At 37.1% G+C, this 20155-nt stretch overlaps 2 protein-coding genes across 2 annotated transcripts; both read left to right on the forward strand.

Annotated features, from left to right (window-relative positions):
- Positions 1–10233: 10233 nt before the first annotated feature.
- LOC126783729 (serine carboxypeptidase-like 42) lies at positions 10234–13990 on the forward strand. Its single transcript, XM_050509248.1, has 10 exons — positions 10234–10514; positions 11257–11364; positions 11447–11539; positions 11746–11838; positions 12057–12142; positions 12279–12557; positions 12663–12796; positions 13074–13166; positions 13256–13373; positions 13487–13990. The coding sequence occupies exons 1-10, from the start codon at positions 10265–10267 to the stop codon at positions 13652–13654; spliced, it is 1422 nt and encodes a 473-aa protein (XP_050365205.1). The 5' UTR covers positions 10234–10264; the 3' UTR covers positions 13655–13990.
- A 1219-nt stretch (positions 13991–15209) lies between these two features.
- On the forward strand, positions 15210–18764 carry LOC126783722 (pentatricopeptide repeat-containing protein At3g09040, mitochondrial). The gene is made up of 2 exons (XM_050509239.1): positions 15210–15236; positions 15441–18764. The coding sequence occupies exon 2, from the start codon at positions 15693–15695 to the stop codon at positions 18747–18749; it is 3057 nt and encodes a 1018-aa protein (XP_050365196.1). The 5' UTR covers positions 15210–15236; positions 15441–15692; the 3' UTR covers positions 18750–18764.
- Positions 18765–20155: the final 1391 nt, after the last annotated feature.

Consider the following 20155-nt stretch of genomic DNA (forward strand, 5'->3'; position numbering starts at 1 on the left):
AGGGATCTTGACGCAGATATGAGAGTGCCCAATGGACTTTAAATGCCTCCAGACCACGGAGAGATTATGTAATCAGATTGCGACGTTCGAGAACATTTTACGGTTCGCTGATACCTATTTTGACGAAGAAGTTATGGCCGTTTAAGTGAGTGAAGGTCATTCTACCCGAGAATCTGTTGCAAACTCTTATTTTGAGTTGTTATGCAATCTTGTTTCCTAAGATCTAAGTTTGGCTAAGTATAGCATGTATGATCTAAGGATGTGTGGCTAGATTAATGATTAATCATTGGCCCAAGACTACGTTTGAGAAGCATGTAATGAACGTTGTATACGTTGTTCTTTGTACTCCATGATTATGACACTAATCAGGGGGAGTTGTTTCGTAGACTTCAGGGGGAGTCTACCTCACATGATGCTATCAAATGTAGACGGTGCGTTGTGCTCTTTTTCCCTTCGATCAAGATTTTGTTTTTACCCAAGAGGTTTTTATTTTTCTTGACAAGGTTTTTACCGAGGCAACGATGTGTGCACCATGCAACCTAGGCATGCGACACAAGGAGGAGTGTTCTGGGAGAATTACTATTCTACCCTTGTGTGTGTCTTAGCCTAATAGGTTTCCTGTTAGGAGATAGATTAGCATCTCCGTAATAGATTAGGACTCCGAATCCTACGGGATTGTGGTTTAGTAATGCCTATATATAGGCCCCCATATCATTCAATAATACACAATTATTTCATCCTGAAACATATATATATATATATATATATGTGCAAAAACAGCAACTTTAAGAAAAACATACTTGTTGGTTGGTTTGCCAAATAGACCGCATATAAGTAAATTGCTCTGCAAATCAATCATCATGAATGAAGTTGCTTGATGAATTCCTTTTTGATCTTCGTCTGATGACATAAAAATCTTGGGAGGATACGATCGAAATCGTATGTAGATGACAAAAGTATCGTCCATCTCAGCATGAATGTCATCACCATAGTACGACGAGTGATCACTTTTCCTATGCAAGCACGTGAAACATAGTTAGAAAACGAAAGCGTGCAAATAAACGATTTAATAAGTAATAGGAAAAGAAAAAGGAAAAAAGAGAAATAGTTTAAAGGCCCAAAAGACTATCGGGCTCGTCAGGCCATAGGCCCAAAAGGGTAGAGAAGACGGGAGTAGCTTCTCTTGAGCGAAGAGTTTGCTTGTGCAGTTCGCGTTTCTTGCGTAGATATGCAGGAGGAGCAATTTTGAATCCTCTGATGCAGGGTCTTGCGGGGCAAAAAGATATTTTTGCGGAGGGAATGCGAAAGAGACCCTGCGGGACTGCGGGGCTGCGTGCAGGGGCAGTAGGGGGGTCGCATGGGCTGCAGGGCAGGATGCAGGGGCTGCAGGGGTCGCGAGCGGGGCTGCAGGGGTCGCGAGCGGGGCTGCAGGTGTCGCGAGCGGTGCTACAAGGGTCGCGAGCGGGGCTACAGGGGTCGCGAGCAGGGCTGCAGGGGTCGCGAGCGGGGCTGCAGGTGTTGCGGGCGGGGCTACAGGGGTCGCGAGCGGGGCTACAGGGGTCGCGAGCGGGGCTGCAGGGGTCGCGAGCGGGGCTGCATGCGGTCGCGAGCGGGGCTACAGGGGTGCATGCAGGGGTGATGCAGGGGCTGCGTGCGTGCGTGCAGGGGCAGCGAGCAGGGCCTGTAGGGGATGCGATGCGGGGGCTGCGTGCAGGGGCTGCGCCGACGAGGAGCGCCAACGTGGAGATGCCGGAGGCGGGAGACGACGGCGGCCGGCGGTGGAAGAGAAAGAAAAAAATTATAGGGCTCTAAAAGTTTCAGGGTTTTATGGCAACATGCTGATAACGTGTTTCAGGATGAAATAATTGTGTATTATTGAATGATATGGGGGCCTATATATATGCATTACAAAATCACAATCCCGTAGGATTCGGAGTCCTAATCTATTACGGAGATGCTAATCTATTTCCTAACAGGAAACCTATTAGGTTAAGACACACACAAGGGTAGAATAGTAATTCTCCCGGAACAATGGGGACAATCAAATACATTAAGAGAGGTGTAATGTATATGAAATTAGTAGGAGTTTTAAAGAAATCTATGAAATTCAAAAGTCTAGGTGTATTTAATATAGACTTTTAATTATCAATACAAAACTAGGTGTATTCAATTAGGAATTTTAAAAGTCATTATGGAATTCATGAAAGTTTATGAGTATTTAATTCGGACTTTTAAAATGAATAGAATTCTGTAGGTATTCAAAATATCATTTATACTTATGAAATTATAAACTCATGGAATCTCATGGACTTTGTAATGTTAATTATACACACCACAATCCAAAAATTGTCTAGCCTCTAGACCAAAGATTTTCATGGATTTTCTCATGAATTTTATCATTGTATTTAAAGACGTTCATTCTCCACCATTTTTTATTTATTTTCTTTTTGTCTTTTCTTTACCGATTTTTTTTCCTACAACCTAACATGTTTATGCCCATGTTTATTCCTATGATCTCATGATTGTTTTTTTTCTTCTTTATGTTATGTTCTTACCTTGTATCTTTACACTTATTAAAACCTCATTCTCATATGTGAACACATGTTCAATGTTAACAATAAAAACAATGACGATAAAAGAGGTACCTAAGAAGAAAAGAGAATAATAAACATATCAATGTGTCATGAACACCGACTTTTTTAGTTTGAATTTTCTGAACAATTTATTTACTTCCATTTCTTTAGTACCTATTTGTTGATAGATTAATTCTGAAAGGGTTTGTTTTTAAATTTTCTTAAATAATTGAGATTCTCTAATGACTTTGTATTTTTGTAATACACAACCAATAAATTTGCTTAGAAAAAAAAATTCCGTATAAAATTTTCTAGGATGCATTAATTTCCATCCAATAACACCCACGAGGCGTCAGAGAACCCATATGGCCAACCTAGATACTTAAGACGCACCCGGAAATGAAGTAAATTGTCACGGAACCATGGACTTGTAGTTTACAGACATGATATGCATATTATTCAGTTACCATGCGTTATTTTCATAACTGACAAAAAAAAATTAGTTTTAGTTTTTTATGAGTACTGAGAAATCTATGAGAGTCGATAATCAATATCAATTATCTGGATTTCACGAATTAATAAAAGTTTGTAGATATCAGTTTAAAGTCAGTGGTTGAAACCAATGATTTTGATAATTCTATAAAAATCTGTATACTTTTTAAAGAGTCTGTGGAGTTTCTAAAAAGTATGTCAATTAAAATAAATATGCACAAATTTATATATAATACACCCCATAAACTAAACCTTCATAGAGTTTACAGGGTTCTTCGTCGATTTCCCTATATCTCTTCCGTTCCTTGAAGCTTTAGTGCTAGTAAGCATGACCCTGATATTTTTGTTGCTGTCAATCAGAGAAAGATGTAAAACTAAACTATAGGAACTATCAGTATAATTAAAACAAAACCCGCAAATAGAATGTAGCACTATGTTATCAAGCACATAAGATCTAGAATTCAATGCAAGTTAGATTTAAAAACGAAGCCGGCTAAGGTAAATACCTACACTGAAAGATCGGTTTGAAGCAGTTTTCTTTGGCTCGTTAAAAAATCAAGCCAATATATGTTTGTGTTCTCTAGCCCGGTGGGAGTTGTTGAGAGTGGGAATTTGTGAAAGAAGAAATTTGGAACAAATATGGAACGTGGGAGGAGGACTGCATGAGAAGAATATGGATAGAGAGGAGTTATCTGTTTTTACAATTTTGCCATGCTTGTATTAAATGATTTGTACAGATATATTTATAGAGAAGGGCTATTGTGGGAAAAACTGGTTCACGGTTCCATAAGGCCTTTTGGCTTAATTAATACCGATGTGTATATATACAGCACTAAAATAAGAGAAACTACCAACTTAACGAAAGCCTAAGAAAATAAGACTGATATGTGAACTATGTCGTAGGGAAAATCATTTTATTGATACTCCCATTTATATATAGGTCAAAATTACAATAGAAATAAATTGTAATTATAATGGTAATTAAAATTACATAATGGTGATTAATTTGTTACGTCCGTTGATCATAAACGTCATTAACACATTCCGTTATTTACTTTAACGAATGCACACTAATGGTGATTTTCCTTCAACACTCCCCCTTGTGCCGAGCTGAAGATATAATGGTGCATAAGGTGTTGCCTCATTAAAAACCTTGTCAAGTAACAAAACCCAATGGGAGAAAATAAAACCTTGGTCGAAAAGGAAAAGAGCACAACGCACCTATTATATTTGAGATTAAAATATATGTGCTAGACTCCCCCTGATTTCTGCACCTCCCCCTGATCTTTACATTAATCATGGGAGCTTTGATAACTTTTGCATATTTATTTTAAGCATATCTGACGACAACATAGTTGTGTTCATCATTACCATGTCGTATTCTCTTTTCTGTATAGGGACTAAATAAGCCTAAACTTTTAGGTATTGTTGTTGCGTGGGCGCAGAGCTATAAGACGAATGAGAGATCGAGTCTTGCATATTGTGTTTAAGTACAATAATGCGTCTTTGCACTTGTATAGAAAATTTCATTTCTCAACACTTATTCGTCATCTTCCATTTAGTGAAAAACGGATCTATCTATAAAAATTTCGACTGATCATGGGAGTTATAGGAGCCTCACTTTTAACTTTTAGAGTGTATGAAGCCGACTGATGGTTAATCATCAATATTACAGTCCTCAAGATCCATTTTGAGACTGTGTCTTCCCAAGGACTTTTTCGTTCTCGACTTAGGATTTACAATGGCGACATCTTTTTAGTTCATCAAAAGACTGTGCCAATCTATATTGAATACGCAGTGACAATTCATCTTATCCCTATTCAAAATCAAATATTTACTTCGTGCACGTTTCAATTCCTTTTGTAGCGTAACGTGGTCTAGTACCATTTTTCTTGGGTGAATAAAGTATGTTCTATGACTTTCATGTATATCTCTTAATTTTGATCATACATAGAGATATCTTGTTACAATATTCATAAGCTGCATTTATCAGTTTTCCGGAAAACTACTAAATTAGTGGTCAATTACAAATGAATATCTCCTCGTAGTCAATTTCAATGCGTTAGTGAGAGACCTTGCGCTATAAGATGAGTCTAAACTCTTATTTCTCATACGCATTCTAACAAAGATATATGATAGGGTTTACACTTGCGGTGTCGACTTCACCTGCCCAAATACCTATCTATTTGTTAGTGAACCTTAGTTTATGTTGGATTGTTTCTTTCTATTAGGCCAAATTTACTACGTTGGTATTTCTCAATGAAGTATGGTTCGATATCAAGACTCAATATCATATATTCTCATGTGGTTTGTATTTATAGATATCTCTATATTTTTAAGGGTTTGTTCTAACATCTGAGCCGTCCCCCAGTGATAACCAAAATCCATTCATTCTCATGAGGCGGATTTGAGATTATGGATCAATAGATCCAGTTGTGCCAAACTCGCTTTCTTCTTTTGATCGAGTATATATCGAACATAAGGTGGTTTCCCCCTCTTCCTTTGAGAGTCACGACCTATGACACCATTTATGCCACTTTATGGTGTCAACATGCCACCATCTATGGTGGCAACGTAATACCCAATTCCTTTTGGGTGGCCTCATGTCCTCTTCTTAGAACATTAATCCTTGCAAGCATATTTGCAACTAATATATGTGATCTCATCACTTTGTACAATAGTGGGGATCAAGATGAGACACAGTGGGGACAAACCACAACAATTCATGTCGTTCCACTTGAATATTATTTGTTCTTATCTCCCCCTAACGATGGGAAGACTGTCTCATCAAAGTAATATTCCACATATCTAGCGGAAAAAGAGATCGCTTGTCAAAGTTACAATATAACGGATTATTTGGATGCTCGTCTCCAATAAGAACACTTATTCACATTAATTGGCTTTACCATTATGCGATGTAGCGTCGTAATTTGAAACGTAGATTAATCTAGTTTAGCTCCAGGATTGTAGATCCGTGTCAATCCTCGCAAGCTCAAGTATTTCAATCATTTGATGTTATGGATTGCAATTCATTTTACAATGATTATGGTGATAGCCAATAACTAGTGAGTAAAAAGTTGTGCATGCAAAAATTACATTACCCTAAAATATTAGTGCATATTACCATTTACCAATATCAAGACTAGTACTTTAGTTGTTTTCCGTGAGACCAAATGTGTTTGTAACTATCTTAAGTATCATTAGTTTTAGTAGTGAATGGTGTGATGACACATGACTAGCATGTTAACACATTAACTAACACCATAAAGTATTTAAGGTGTTCGCAAATTAGTTGAATCAATTCACATAATTTTCATTGGATTCAATGTATTGTATGAACATAATGAGAATGCATGTGTCATTTGCATAGTATGGTCTCAATCCTTATTTATTTAGTTAATAGGCTTTGAATGATTAGCTCTACATATGTAATCACAATAGACATAAAAAGTATAATATAGAGTTAATGCATATACTTGTGCATCAAACATTTCACAATTCAACATCAGGGGGGGTATGAAATATGCGGATAAAATAACTTCTTCAATTCCTAAAATTATATTTCTAGGATTTTCATAGTTCTTTGTTTTGTTTGTTCTTACTTCTATTTATCCAAAACATGAGTGTCTGTATATAATTGTTTAAATATACAGACACACATATCCCGACTTAGGGTCCAAATGAATCGTGACAAAACCCAAATATGTCAAGATCCCAAAATTCATTTTCTTTTGATGTTGTGGGATTCAATTTAGCAGTTTCATATATACTTGCAAAATGGACATATAAACTTATGTAATTCGCGGTTACATCCGCAGTCATTAGAGATAATGCAAAGGATGTCAATCGTAATCTCACTTATTTTGTTCACATGGATAGTCGTTGACATAAATATTTAAAAACTTATGAGGGTTTGATTGTCTCTTGTTGGCTCTTGTTATATAAAGTGTCAATGAAGTATATAGTTAAGACATGAAAATATAATATAAACCCAAATTCTTTAGAGTAATTTGATAGAATCGTAAAACGGTATCTCCATCTCATAATGTATGTACATTGTGAATCCCGAAGGATTATACATTAGCGATCATTATTAATATTATTACTTATATCCACGAATATAGTACTATTATTCTTCAATACTACTAATGTGGGGATCACATGATGCATTTTTTTGCATTCAGTTATTCATGTCATACTAATATTTTGTGAAGTGGATTTACTTTATGCGGTACTTCGCAAACGCAAAATATTAAAAATCGAGCCGCGTATATCTCAATTAATATTCGAATATTCTCAATTCATTGAGAAAAATTCATAACATTGGTTGTCTGTCAACGATTGCATCAAGGTCTTGTCCATCCAAAGACACTTCAATACCGAAGTCTATTTACATTTTATGCATAACAACCATTACAATATCTTGGAAAAATTAAGGGCAAACTATAATCATAGTTTTAAACTTCATTAATTGAGATAGATTCTTTTCGCTATTTTGAATTGAAATTCTTTTTAAATCATGTTGTTCGATATTGAATATACTTTTTCAAATCATCATACTCTCATCATTCTATATGCATTTTGTAATAAGACGTTTCATTTCTCATGTCATATCCCCTATACTTTTTTGTCACACGGTACATTGGTAACGATTGTCATTGATCAATTTGTATGAAACTATATGTTCTAGTAATTGCCCTTTGCTTTGGGATTATTACTGCCATATTATGCAAAGTTCGTTTTGGGAAAATTTCTTTGTCCTAAGAGACCTTACTTTGTCATTCAAATTACGCTTCCAAGCTACTTGCAGGAAACATGTTTGCATAATTCGAACATGGTTGAGCTTTAGCTGGTTTGCAGAGGAGGTTGGTATTCAATTTCTTTAGAATGAAATTTGGTTTTGCAATATGATAGTTGTAATATGCCCAAATGATGTAGTTTATGATGTATTGAAAATATATAGCTTGAAAATATATGTTGATGGGTTGAAGCAAATCAATGATGGGTTGTGATTTGTGGTGTTTGTTGTAGCAATTATATTGTTTTTTTTTTCATTACAATAATTATATTGGTTGATTGTAGGGGTGAAAAGGTTTTGTAAACATTTATCTCATGACCATTTTTATTTATAATGGGTCTCACCTGTAAAGAATAATGATTAATATCTAGAAATAAAATTTAATTAGATTTTGGATTAATTTTTTTTTTTGCAAATTTGGTACGCATTGGGGACCAAAGGAAAAGTAATTGTCTCACCATCTCTATTGATTTTGGGGAGAGAAGAACACTATTCATCGGCTTACCCTCGGCTAATAATATGATATTATAATCATTGGTACTATTCAAGTGCCAGAAAACAAAAATGAGGGGTGTGAGTTGTGCTTGTGCAAGTGGTGTCTGGAGTGGGACGATCACTTAATTTCGTCCCCAAACTGTTAAAATACAAAACGGAGATGGTACAAATAGGGTTAGACAGATTCCGTCCCCATACCCTAATGAGCACAGATTATGTCCCTTATAAGGTGAATGGGTACGAAAAAGTGGTTGTGCCCTTAGGCCCTTTGGCTAATAGTGACATAGTTGTCGAGTGGAGGTGCTAAGCGAGCGAAAAAAAAAAACCCTAAAGAGAAACCCTAGAGCAGTGCGGTGCAACCGAGCAAGACTTCTTGAGAAGTATGGGCCCTAGAAGTTAGACAAATTATACAAAACGATAACTAAAGGGGGTCATATATATTTAGTCCCCAATTAGGGAACTTTGTTCAAGTTCATGCATAAACTAGACTAGATGATTAATAATCCTTTCAAACTATAATCTTAAAGATTTATTTTGTTTGGCTATGTTTTATCTTTTCTTTACAGACCCAGATAAACTAATCCACCTTAATTGATTGGTAATCACTGATAAAATTGAGCCCCACGAGTATACATATAACAAAGTTCAAAGTAGACTGCAGAGTGCAGCGGGGGAAGAACTTGGTTAGATAACAAGGACGGCCATGTTGTTCTCTTGTTACGCTTTTTAGAGGGGAGTGCCAAAGCAAATCCCAGAAGGAGACTCGAGTTCATCGAGCTTCATCGAGCTTCATCGATTGGTCACTGTAGTCCACTTCCCCATCTTTGCTTTGCATGAAAAGAAGATGTTCATCAAGGCATCATGCGGTTTAAAGTAATCAAGTGACTTTTCTTTTTCAATACAATTTGATAGGTTTATTAATTAACAACTATCGAAAAAACATCAAGCCATCTACACAATCAGCTGTTTATTTGTGGTGTCGCCGTGTCGAGTATTATTAGCATTTCACAGTCCAATTTGAAGGAACGTAACTTAGAAAGATCTCCATTTTACGGTCGCATGCTAATTGAATTTTCTTAATCTACGAAGTTCAATGAAATTTTTTTTTGAAAGATATCCATATGATCAAGTTCTTGTCTCATGAGTCATGATCGAAAGGAAACGTACAACTAATATGTTTCCTATGTGCTTAAGATGCAGGGTTAATTCCTATGCGATGCATACGAAATTTGCAAATCACCCAAACACCCCAAGAAGGATTTGCAGTAAAGAATAAGAAGTAGGTGTTGACTTCATTACCACTCGGTATTCTGTAGAGTGCGCATAGTTATTATCTTCTCAAGTTTCGAAAATGCCGAAGTGGAAAACCCAGTCATCACGATTATTACTATGCCAACGTCTCTAACGTCGCTCTCATTCTCTACAAATTCTGCAAAGCAGTAAAAACCCAAAGACACTAACCTTTTATCTCTCTCAGCTGTTGCCAGCTTCTCCTTTTTTCTTCTTATTCCTAACGTCTCTCTCTGCTAATATATCTACTAGTTTAACCTGAGTTGCATTCATTACTCATACATGTTATATATAGTCATATAGCAAATTCCTCAGATCTGAACCATCTTCTCTATTCTTGATATGCATTCTGCAAGCTAAGATACCCTTTTGCTTGAAAAAGCAGGCCCAGGTTTCACGTGTGTCTGTTATAACAGAATGTGTTTCCGAAAGATAATGCTGCATTCATTATTATATTGACTCTGGAGTCATCCTTTTCATTTCAAAGAAGAAAGTGTGTGTGGTTTTGTGAGTAAGTGTGGCTATATATTAGTAGGAAAAGGAGTGTACTTGAGAGAGAGAGAGAGAGAGAGAGAGAGAGAGAGAGAGAATTGCCTAGGAATTGAGAAAGAGAGATATGTTTAGATTTCAGGGTATGGGGTTGTTTTGGTTTAGTGTGGTTTTGATTGGTTTCGTGCTTGTTGGGGTTGAGGGGTACCCGGCTGAGGATCTGGTGGTGAAGTTGCCTGGTCAACCGGAAGTTGGGTTTAAGCAGTATGCTGGGTATGTTGATGTGGATGTGAAGAATGGGAGGAGTTTGTTTTACTATTTTGTTGAAGCAGAGAAGCAGCCTGAGAAAAAACCCCTAACTCTTTGGCTCAATGGAGGTAAAATATCTAAACATTTAGCTTCTTTGTTTCTGTGCCCATTAATATAGTTTTCAAATTTGGAGGACATAGTTTTGAACTTTAGTTGGAGTCTACTGTGAATCTGTGACGGGTTTTTTGCACTTTGTTTGTTTTTGCTCTATTTTCCTCTCATTATGTTCATTTTTTGTTACTTGCACTCTCAGTTTCTTCTCTGTATTAATGCTTGAATTCCATGTCTTTCTCAATTTTTCGTCCTTATGAGTTTATGATCTTGTGTCATTCTGGTTATCTTGTGTCATTCTGATGATCTAACTTAACCATTGGACAACCTGCTGAAACTTGAAAACTTCATACTTTCAGTTACCTGCTTAGAGTTCTGCATGTGCAGTTATTAGTGACCAATTACCAGCAAAAGTAGCTTGCTTTCTATTTCACAGTCAGGTTTAGCATGTATTACTATCCAGTATCCACAAAACAATAAATTATTATGTAAGTTAAAGAGTGCATGCTTCAAATTATTTGTCAAAGGTTTTGCTAGTCCATATCTTCTGCTGGACTGTGACCTTGACATAAGAAAAACTTGGGATTTATGTCGGAGATTCTAATCATTGAGTTTGCACAAATTAAGTTTTTTTTTCATGCATCACATGCCCTGTGTCCAGAATGAAACAGTTATCTCAAAGTTTTAGCTTGAACTGTTTTGATTGTTGAACTGAGGCTCTGGACACCAAATTGATTGACCATTCTTATCATGGTTCAGGTCCAGGCTGTTCCTCTATTGGGGGAGGTGCCTTCACAGAGTTGGGTCCATTTTACCCTACAGGTGATGGTCGAGGCCTCCGAATAAACCCATCGTCCTGGAATAGAGGTAAACCATATATCTCTTATATATCTGACACATCAATTTATGAAACCTATGTAAAGTATACCACATTCTTCGTGTTTTGTAGCATCTAATCTCCTCTTTGTCGAGTCTCCTGCTGGAGTGGGATGGTCATACTCAAATACAACTTCTGATTATAATACCGGGGATGCTTCCACTGGTAATTTTAATAGCTACAATTACTTTTCTTTCACAGTTTCACTCATGCAAATATGTGCTTTTTAATGGGTCTGCTTTTGTGTTTCGGCTTTAATGTTGCAATTGGGCTTGACAGAAATACTTCATTGAAAGTGAAAATATTATACATAATGTGACTATTCCACCAAAAAGTCATTCTGAACCAGCTTGTTTTCTTCATTCTTGCAGCAAAGGACATGCACACTTTCTTGTTGAAATGGTATGCGAAGTTTCCATCTTACAAATCTAGAGCATTGTTACTTACCGGAGAAAGCTATGCAGGTTTAAAGTCTACTCAATATCATTAACCTCATTAATTTTACCAATTCAATTTACAGTGTCACTTTAATTTCTCCTGAAGGAGATTGAATTGTTTAATTATGCTAATTTATTTGTGCCAGCAGTGGATATTCTTTTCCATGTTGTGATTGCACATGAAAGTGGCAGTCCTTTTCTGTCTTTACAAATACTGTACTTACAATTTGAATTTTGATGTTCAGGGCACTACATACCACAATTGGCTGTTGCTATATTGGATCATAATGAACATTCAACTGGTTTCAAGTTCAATCTCAAGGGGGTTGCGGTAAGACCTCATATTTTCTTAATAAACTACATCCTCCACAGTTTGGTTCTTTTTGTTTTGATCTAGGTGTTTTGGTTTTTTAATTCTATTTATTATTCTGATGATGTTGGAACATATAACTTTAATTTTATGGTAGATCGGGAATCCACTTCTGCGACTTGATCGTGATATACCGGCAACATATGAATTTTTTTGGTCACATGGAATGATTTCTGATGAAGTTGGCCTTACAATCATGAACGATTGTGAGTTTGAAGATTATGAATTTGCACCTCCTCACAATGAAAGTGTTTCATGCAACAATGCAATAGCTACAGCCAATAGCATAGTTGGCGAGTATGTAAACAATTATGATGTGATCCTTGATGTTTGTTATCCATCTATAGTGGAGCAAGAACTGAGACTGCGGAAAGCGGTATGGTCAACGCCAGAGTTCCTGGTTTTTCCATTCCTTGGTACTTGCATACAACTTGTCGTATCATTGTTGCGCTAAGTGCTTCTGACTCTCTATCTTCTGCAGGCTACTAAGATAAGTGTTGGAGTTGATGTGTGTATGACATACGAACGCAGATTTTATTTCAACCTTCCTGAGGTTCAGAAAGCCCTTCATGCAAATCGTACAAATTTGCCTTACAGCTGGAGTATGTGTAGCAAGTAAGGGACATGTACTTACAAACCTGCCTTTATGCATATACACCAGCATATATATAATGCAATAACTTTTGTACGGTTTTCAATTCAAAAAGCTGAATAAGAGAAGAAAAATATAATGGTAACTTGAATAAATAAAGTTATATCTATTTAACCTGCAGATCAATTATTTGTTTGATAGGTGACATTCATATTATGATACTAATACTACGAACTCAAGTATTATTGTATAACTTTCGGTGATGGTATGACTGATCTTTCCAATCTTTGCATTGTACAGTGTTCTTAATTACAGTGATACTGATGGTAACCTAAACATGCTTCCCTTGCTGGCAAGGATAGTTAAAAACCATATACCACTTTGGGTTTTCAGGTAATTAACTTGGCTGAACATACCACAGTTTCAGATAATTGTAGGGTTTAAAGTTTCTCCATAAATATATGATTGTCAACTAATTGCAGTGGAGATGAAGATTCTGTTGTTCCACTATTGGGCTCCCGAACACTCATCCGTGAACTAGCACATGATCTAAAGTTTAAGATAACAGTGCCATATGGAGCTTGGTTTCACAAAGGCCAGGTGCTTATGCATTTCTTTACTAAAATTTCGATCGTTTAGTTGTTTCTGATGAAATCATTTCCTTTTATGTTATTCTTCAACCAATAAATTTTGCTTGTTATGTTTATATATAGGTGGGTGGTTGGGCAACAGAGTACGGAAATCTATTGACCTTTGCCACAGTAAGAGGTGCTGCACATATGGTACCGTATGCTCAACCATCAAGAGCATTGCATCTATTTAGTTCATTTGTTCTTAATCGGAGATTGCCCAACACGACACGTCCTCCCATTGATGAATAGCACTTCAGTCATTTAGCATAGGGTATGCTTCAGCGGCAAAATTAGTAAGTTTCAGAAGTTCATTTCTTGACAGCAAAGGATGAGAAACTTAGTGGCAGGATCTGGTTGTTTCAGAAGCTCATTTCTATACAACAAGGGCAAGCGCAATAAACAACATGATGGATTTGTTTTCAGTGAGACTGTTGAAAAAAAAAAAGAGTGTGAAAATATAGAAAAAAATATTGATGGCATCTGCCAAAAAACATTGATTGGGTTCTTCTGCAATGATTGGATAATATAGCAAGTTGAAACTGCATGTACTTCCAGCTCTATGTTATTATTGTTTTCTGCAAGTTGTTATTTTATAAGCCTAGCCTTCTATAGGTGAGGTGTGTTTTTTTCTGTTCATCTTGTTCTTAATAATTTTGATTACGAGAAAATGAAAATTTTTGGACAGAATCTTCTCATATGTAGCAAAGTGAAAGCTTGTAGTGTGCATTTGGAGACTCGGATTGGTCATAAACTTGTCTTGTGAATCTGCCGTAGAAGTTATGGTTTTCATCATGTTCTGTTGTACAAGTTCTTGCATTAATTCAGCAGGAAAAACATGATTACAATGATCAATTCAAGAACCTTGAACACAAAGTCTATGGCATTCCTAAGTTGAGTTAAAAAAAAGATGAGTCAAGATTCAGAATTTTGTAGATCATACATATGATCCTATTCAGTTGTGTTATACATATGATCAATGTAATGTGTAGGTCTTGAAAGCTCGACTTGCCATAAGAGGTTTTGTATATCAACCCCCCCCCCCCCGGCAGCTCTGTCAATACTTGCAACATGATATTAAAGAACCACCCCATTGTGGTTCGTTTGAGTTTGGATTGCAAGCTAAGCGGCAAAATCATCATCGATCTTCATAGGTTTCTCACACTCTGTAGCTTTAACATTCGTAGGATTTGTGAGAGACTGAGAGGTGTTTGTAAATTTGTTAGAGATGAGTCAATGACTCCGAATTTACTGACAATTTGAAACACGTTATAGATGGAACATAAACCGTAATTTGGAGTTCGACATGGTAGGACAAAACCGCATCCAAATTTTGCATAGCATACATGTGACAGACTAATTATACATTCTTGTTAGTTTTATTGTTTATCGAATGTTGCCGACAAAATACAACATATATGAAATTAAATTTTTTTTTTACAGGTCAATCAAATGTCGAAATGCTAAATTCAGTTTCATTATTTCGTTTCATGTGTTAAAATTTGATTATGAGAAACCGGAGATGATCCGGCATCTCCCTCATGACTTTTTTTTTTGATTGATCTCACTCATGACTTGTGTCATGTTTTTTACATGAGCACTCACCAGTCAACACTATTTTTGACAGTCAGGTCTTTCCGACTGCCCAATCAGTTTCCGCCACCTGTCCACGTTTGTTTACACATAAGCTACTCTTGTCTCTGATTCTCTTAAACCCTCCCCTCACCCAATTTGAGTTTCCAGAATCTCTTAAACCCTCTCTCTCTCTCTCTCTCTCTCTCTCTCTCTCTCTCTCTCTCAGCCACTGAACAGCTGCTCCTTCAATTTCTAATAGGTATGAGCCCTGTTTTTCTTTACTTGTTTCAGAATTTGACTTCTGTGGATGTTTATGCATATTCAATATCTCCATTACGATAGTATGATTGATTTTGGCCTTATCAACGCTGAATTTCTTATTGGGTCTGCGACTTTTGGGTCTGCGACTTTTGGGTCTCTCGCGTTGATTTCATTGGTGTCCAATTTCTGTGGTTTCATATAGGTTTCTGAGAGAGGGAAAAGATCAAGCTCTATGCTTTTCAAGTTTGCCCAGTGTGAAAATCCAGTACTGAGGTGCTGAGGCTAGTCATTTCTTTTCTGGGTTCTGTTTTCTGTTTCTGTCTGCTTCATATGGCAGTGGAGATTTTCAGTTTATGTAAGAAATGACAGCCTCTATGTTAACTTTGGTGCAAGCACTTGTAAAAAGGATCAATCTTTATGTAAGTCGAGTGACATATAACTAAGGCATGAGTCAATGCGCCTCAGGCTTCCCTTCAAAACTTTACAGTCTATCAGCCAAAACCGCAGCCTCTCATCCGAATCAGTTGTTCCTTATGGAACTACTGAGGCGCTTCACAACCATCTCTTCCAAATATGTCGAGAACAATGCAAGCGTATCAAGAGCCACAAAGTGTCTGGTGAAATGTCTGACAGAGAGCTGGCTCAAGTTTCAGGAACCTGCAAGGCTATCCATGCCCAGGGCTTGAAATTTGAAGTTGGGTCGAAGGGGTTGCTAGGGAATGCCATTGTGGGGTTTTATGCCAAGTGCAATAACCTGAGCTATGCCGAGAAGGCATTTAATTGCCTTGAAAACAAGGATGTGTTTGCTTGGAACTCTGTCTTGTCAATGTATTCCAATAAGGGATTGCTCAAACAGGTTCTTAACTCATTTGAGTCAATGTGGAATGGTAAGATAATGCCTAATGAGTTCACATTTGCTATGGTTTTATCTGCTTGTACAAGGTTGGTGAATGTAGAGTGTGGTAGACAAGTTCATTGCAGTGTTGTAAAGATGGGGCTTGAGTTGACATCATTCTGTCAAGGCGCACTCATTGGTATGTATGCCAAGTGCAATTGTATAAGTGATACTCAGCAGATATTTGATAGTGCAGTGGAGTTGGATACTGTCACGTGGACAGCAATGATTTCAGGTTATGCTCAAGCTGGGCTGCTTGAGGAAGCACTTAAAGTTTTTAAAGAGATGCAGAGGGTGGGCAGTGTTCTTGACCAGGTGGCTTATGTGACTGTCATAAATGCGTGTATTGGTTTAGGAAGGCTAGATGATGCATGTGACTTGTTCTTACAGATGCCCAATCCAAATGAGGTGGCATGGAACATGATGATTTCTGGGCATGCAAAGAGAGGTTTTGAGGTAGAAGCTGTTAACTTTTTCTTGAAAATGAGGAAAGGTGGTGTAAAACCGACAAGATCTACACTGGGAAGTCTTTTAAGCGCAATCTCTAATTTAGCAGCTCTAGACCATGGGCTGATAGTTCATGCTATGGCAATAAAGCAGGGGTTAGACTCTAATGTTTATGTAGGAAGTTCTTTGATCAATATGTATGCCAAGTGTGGAAAAATTGATGCTGCTGAGAGAACATTTTATTATCAATCTGAGAAAAATGTTGTCTTGTGGAACTCGATGCTTGGGGGATATGCACAGAATGGTTATGCCAATGAAGTCATAAATTTGTTTACCAGTATGAAGGCATGTGGTCTTCACCCTGATCAGTTTACCTACACCAGCATTCTTAGTGCCTGTTCTTGCTTGCAAAATCTAGAGATGGGTCGCCAATTGCATTCGATCATCATGAAGAACCAATTTGCATCAAATTTATTTGTCAGAAATGCTTTGGTTGATATGTATGCTAAATCCGGGGATCTGAAGGAAGCAAGGAAGCAATTCGAGCTCATAAGAAATCGAGACAATGTATCTTGGAATGCAATTATTGTTGGGTATGTGCAGGAAGAGGATGAGGACGAGGCTTTTTGTATGTTCAGAAGAATGACATATCATGCCATTGTGCCTGATGAAGTATCCTTGGCCAGTATACTAAGTGCTTGTGCACACGTTCAAGCACTTGGAATGGGAAGGCAAGTCCATTGTCTCTCAATTAAAATCGGTCTAGATACAAGCCTTTATGCTGGGAGCTCCCTTATTGACATGTATTCCAAATGTGGGCTCATTAGGGATGCTCGAAGAGTTCTTGATTTTTTGCCCCATTGGAGTGTGGTCTCGATGAATGCTCTGATTTCTGGCTTTGTTCATAGAGACTTCAAAGAAGCGGTAAACATATTTTGTGAGATGCAGGATATTGGACTGAACCCATCTGAAGTTACTTTTTCAAGTCTTTTAGATGCATGCAATGGAACTATTATGCTGCCGCTGGGAAGGCAAATCCACAACATAGTACTAAAGAAAGGCCTTTTGTTTGATGTCGATTTTTTAGGTGTCTCTCTTTTGGGGATGTATATGAATTGCCAAAGCAAAATAGACGCAACCAATCTTTTCTTAGAATTCCAAAAGCCAAAAAGCAAAGTACTATGGACTGCTATGATTTCGGGACTCAGTCAAAATGATTGCATAGATGAGGCATTGCAGTTCTATCAAGAAATGCGTAGTGATAATGCCCTACCAGACCAAGCAACTTTCGCCAGTGTTCTTCGAGTGTGTGCTGTTATATCTTCTTTACAAAATGGTAGAGAGATCCATTCTCTCATTTTTCACACTGGTTTTAATTGGGATGAGTTAACATGTAGTGCCCTGGTAGACATGTATGCCAAATGCGGGGATGTGGGAAGCTCTGTGCAAGTTTTTCAAGAAATGGGTACTAAGAATGGTGTTATTTCTTGGAATTCAATGATCGTTGGTTTGGCTAAAAATGGGTATGCAGATGCTGCATTGAAGATCTTTGACGAGATGAAGCAATCTCATATTGAGCCTGATGACATCACGTTTCTTGGTGTTCTCACTGCATGTAGTCATGCAGGGAAGGTGGCTGAAGGTCGTGAGATATTTGATTCTATGGTCAATTATTATTATATTCAACCCAGGGTTGATCATATTTGTTGTATGGTTGATCTTCTGGGCAGATGGGGTCTGCTTAAAGAAGCAGAGGAGTTTATTGATAGGCTAGATTTTATTCCAAATTCTATGATTTGGGCCAGTTTGCTTGGTGCTTGCAAAATACATGGAGATGACATAAGGGGTCGGCATGCGGCTGAGAAACTCAAGGAGTTAGAACCACAAAGTTCATCACCATATGTACTACTTTCTAGTATGTATGCTGAATCTGGAAACTGGAATGAAGCTAACTCTTTGAGGAGGGAAATGAAAGAGAAAGGAGTGATTAAGTTGCCTGGTTTTAGTTGGATTTCTGTGGGACAGAGAACAAATTACTTTGTCGCTGGGGACAAGTCACATCCAAATGCTGGTGAAATTCATGTTGCTTTGAAGTACTTGACAGCAGTAATGAAAGGAGAGGGCTATGTTTTGGATGAAACAGAATTAATGTTGCCTGAAGAAGAGTGAGAGAAGTTCTTTTGGTATTCACGGCTGTTTACTGCTTTGGTGCTTGCAGTTGCAAATTTAATCTCTCTGGCCCTCTCATAAATTTATGCATAGATTGATGAGCTCTCCAGTGATAAGGGATTCTTCACTGAGGATCTGATCATTGGGTAGCTTGGTTAACCGCAAGGTAAGTTCAAGCAGTATGCAATGTGTGTTCACTTGGATCAGTTGCTGAAGGAGCTTGTACTACTACTTCTCAGGAGCAGAGGCAAGAAAGTAGCTCGTTGTTTGATTTGGTGATGGGTTTGTTTCTCTTGTACCTCAGAGAATCCAGCCAACAGATTTGGAACTTGTTAAATGTGAGCCTCTCTACGTTCCTCAAACAAATTCTGAGATTTTACTTGACTATATTCAATTATATTATGGTTCTTTCTTTATGAAAGTATAATTACAGGTTTTTTTTATTGTCATAATCAAAGGTTCGCTTCCTTATTTCTTCCGTGAAACTCTTGTTCTAGGAATTTTATGACTTTCAGGCTTAATTTCTGTTTCTAACTTTCTATATAGATTTAGTTTTATTTACTTATGTACGTTATTTTTTTTTTACTTTCTTGTTTTAAAGGTAATTTAAATAGCATACATTCATTTACAGAACAAGTTCCTATCAATGCCAGTGATGTGGAGATAACTTAATTTGTAAGAAACCAAGAACCAGGGACAGTTTTATGTAGAACTGTTTAAGAACTTTGGATCTCACCATAAGCCGCTTAATCTCCAACCTTATAAAATAAAAAACTGAAACACGTTTAATAGATTAACATATTTGCATTTAAAGGTGGTGCACCTTTTTCATACTGTATAATTTGTACATGCATTGATGCAATTTGATTATCACGCTTAGTCCTGTAGAGTTCAGAAGCCAGTCCTGCTTTTGTCTTCTCTTCGCACTTCTTGTCCATGGCTTTTATTTCTTGTTTCTGGGGTCCTTTTCAATGGAAATCTGTTTCTTAAAGAAAAAGTAGAGAAAGTTAGATGTGCTCACATTTGAGATTTGACAAGAAACTTATGTTATTTTAGTAGGATTTTCTTCACACTGTTTAATGTCATTAATCTTCTATAATCATTTAACACCACAAACTAATCTTATTCCTCAATGTTTGAAGTGGAAAACGGGTTTCTCTTAGATTGAAGCTAGCTTAAACTAATAATTTGGAGAAAAGGTTACTTTCAACATTATGGGTACCATGCTTTAGTTCCCAGAAAAAATAAACGTTATTGTACTGGTTAGTGGTTACTAATTAGGCATGCAAGGGCCGTGTTGTTGATTCAGGCTCTTGACGACCAAATGGTGTATGATATTACCTTGAACAGGGAGATGCATGTTTAGAGATATGGATCGTGCAGTCCAAATTGTTTAAAAAAATCTG

Source organism: Argentina anserina, chromosome 2 (assembly GCF_933775445.1).
Source record: "Argentina anserina chromosome 2, drPotAnse1.1, whole genome shotgun sequence".
Classification (NCBI taxonomy): Eukaryota; Viridiplantae; Streptophyta; class Magnoliopsida; order Rosales; family Rosaceae; genus Argentina; species Argentina anserina.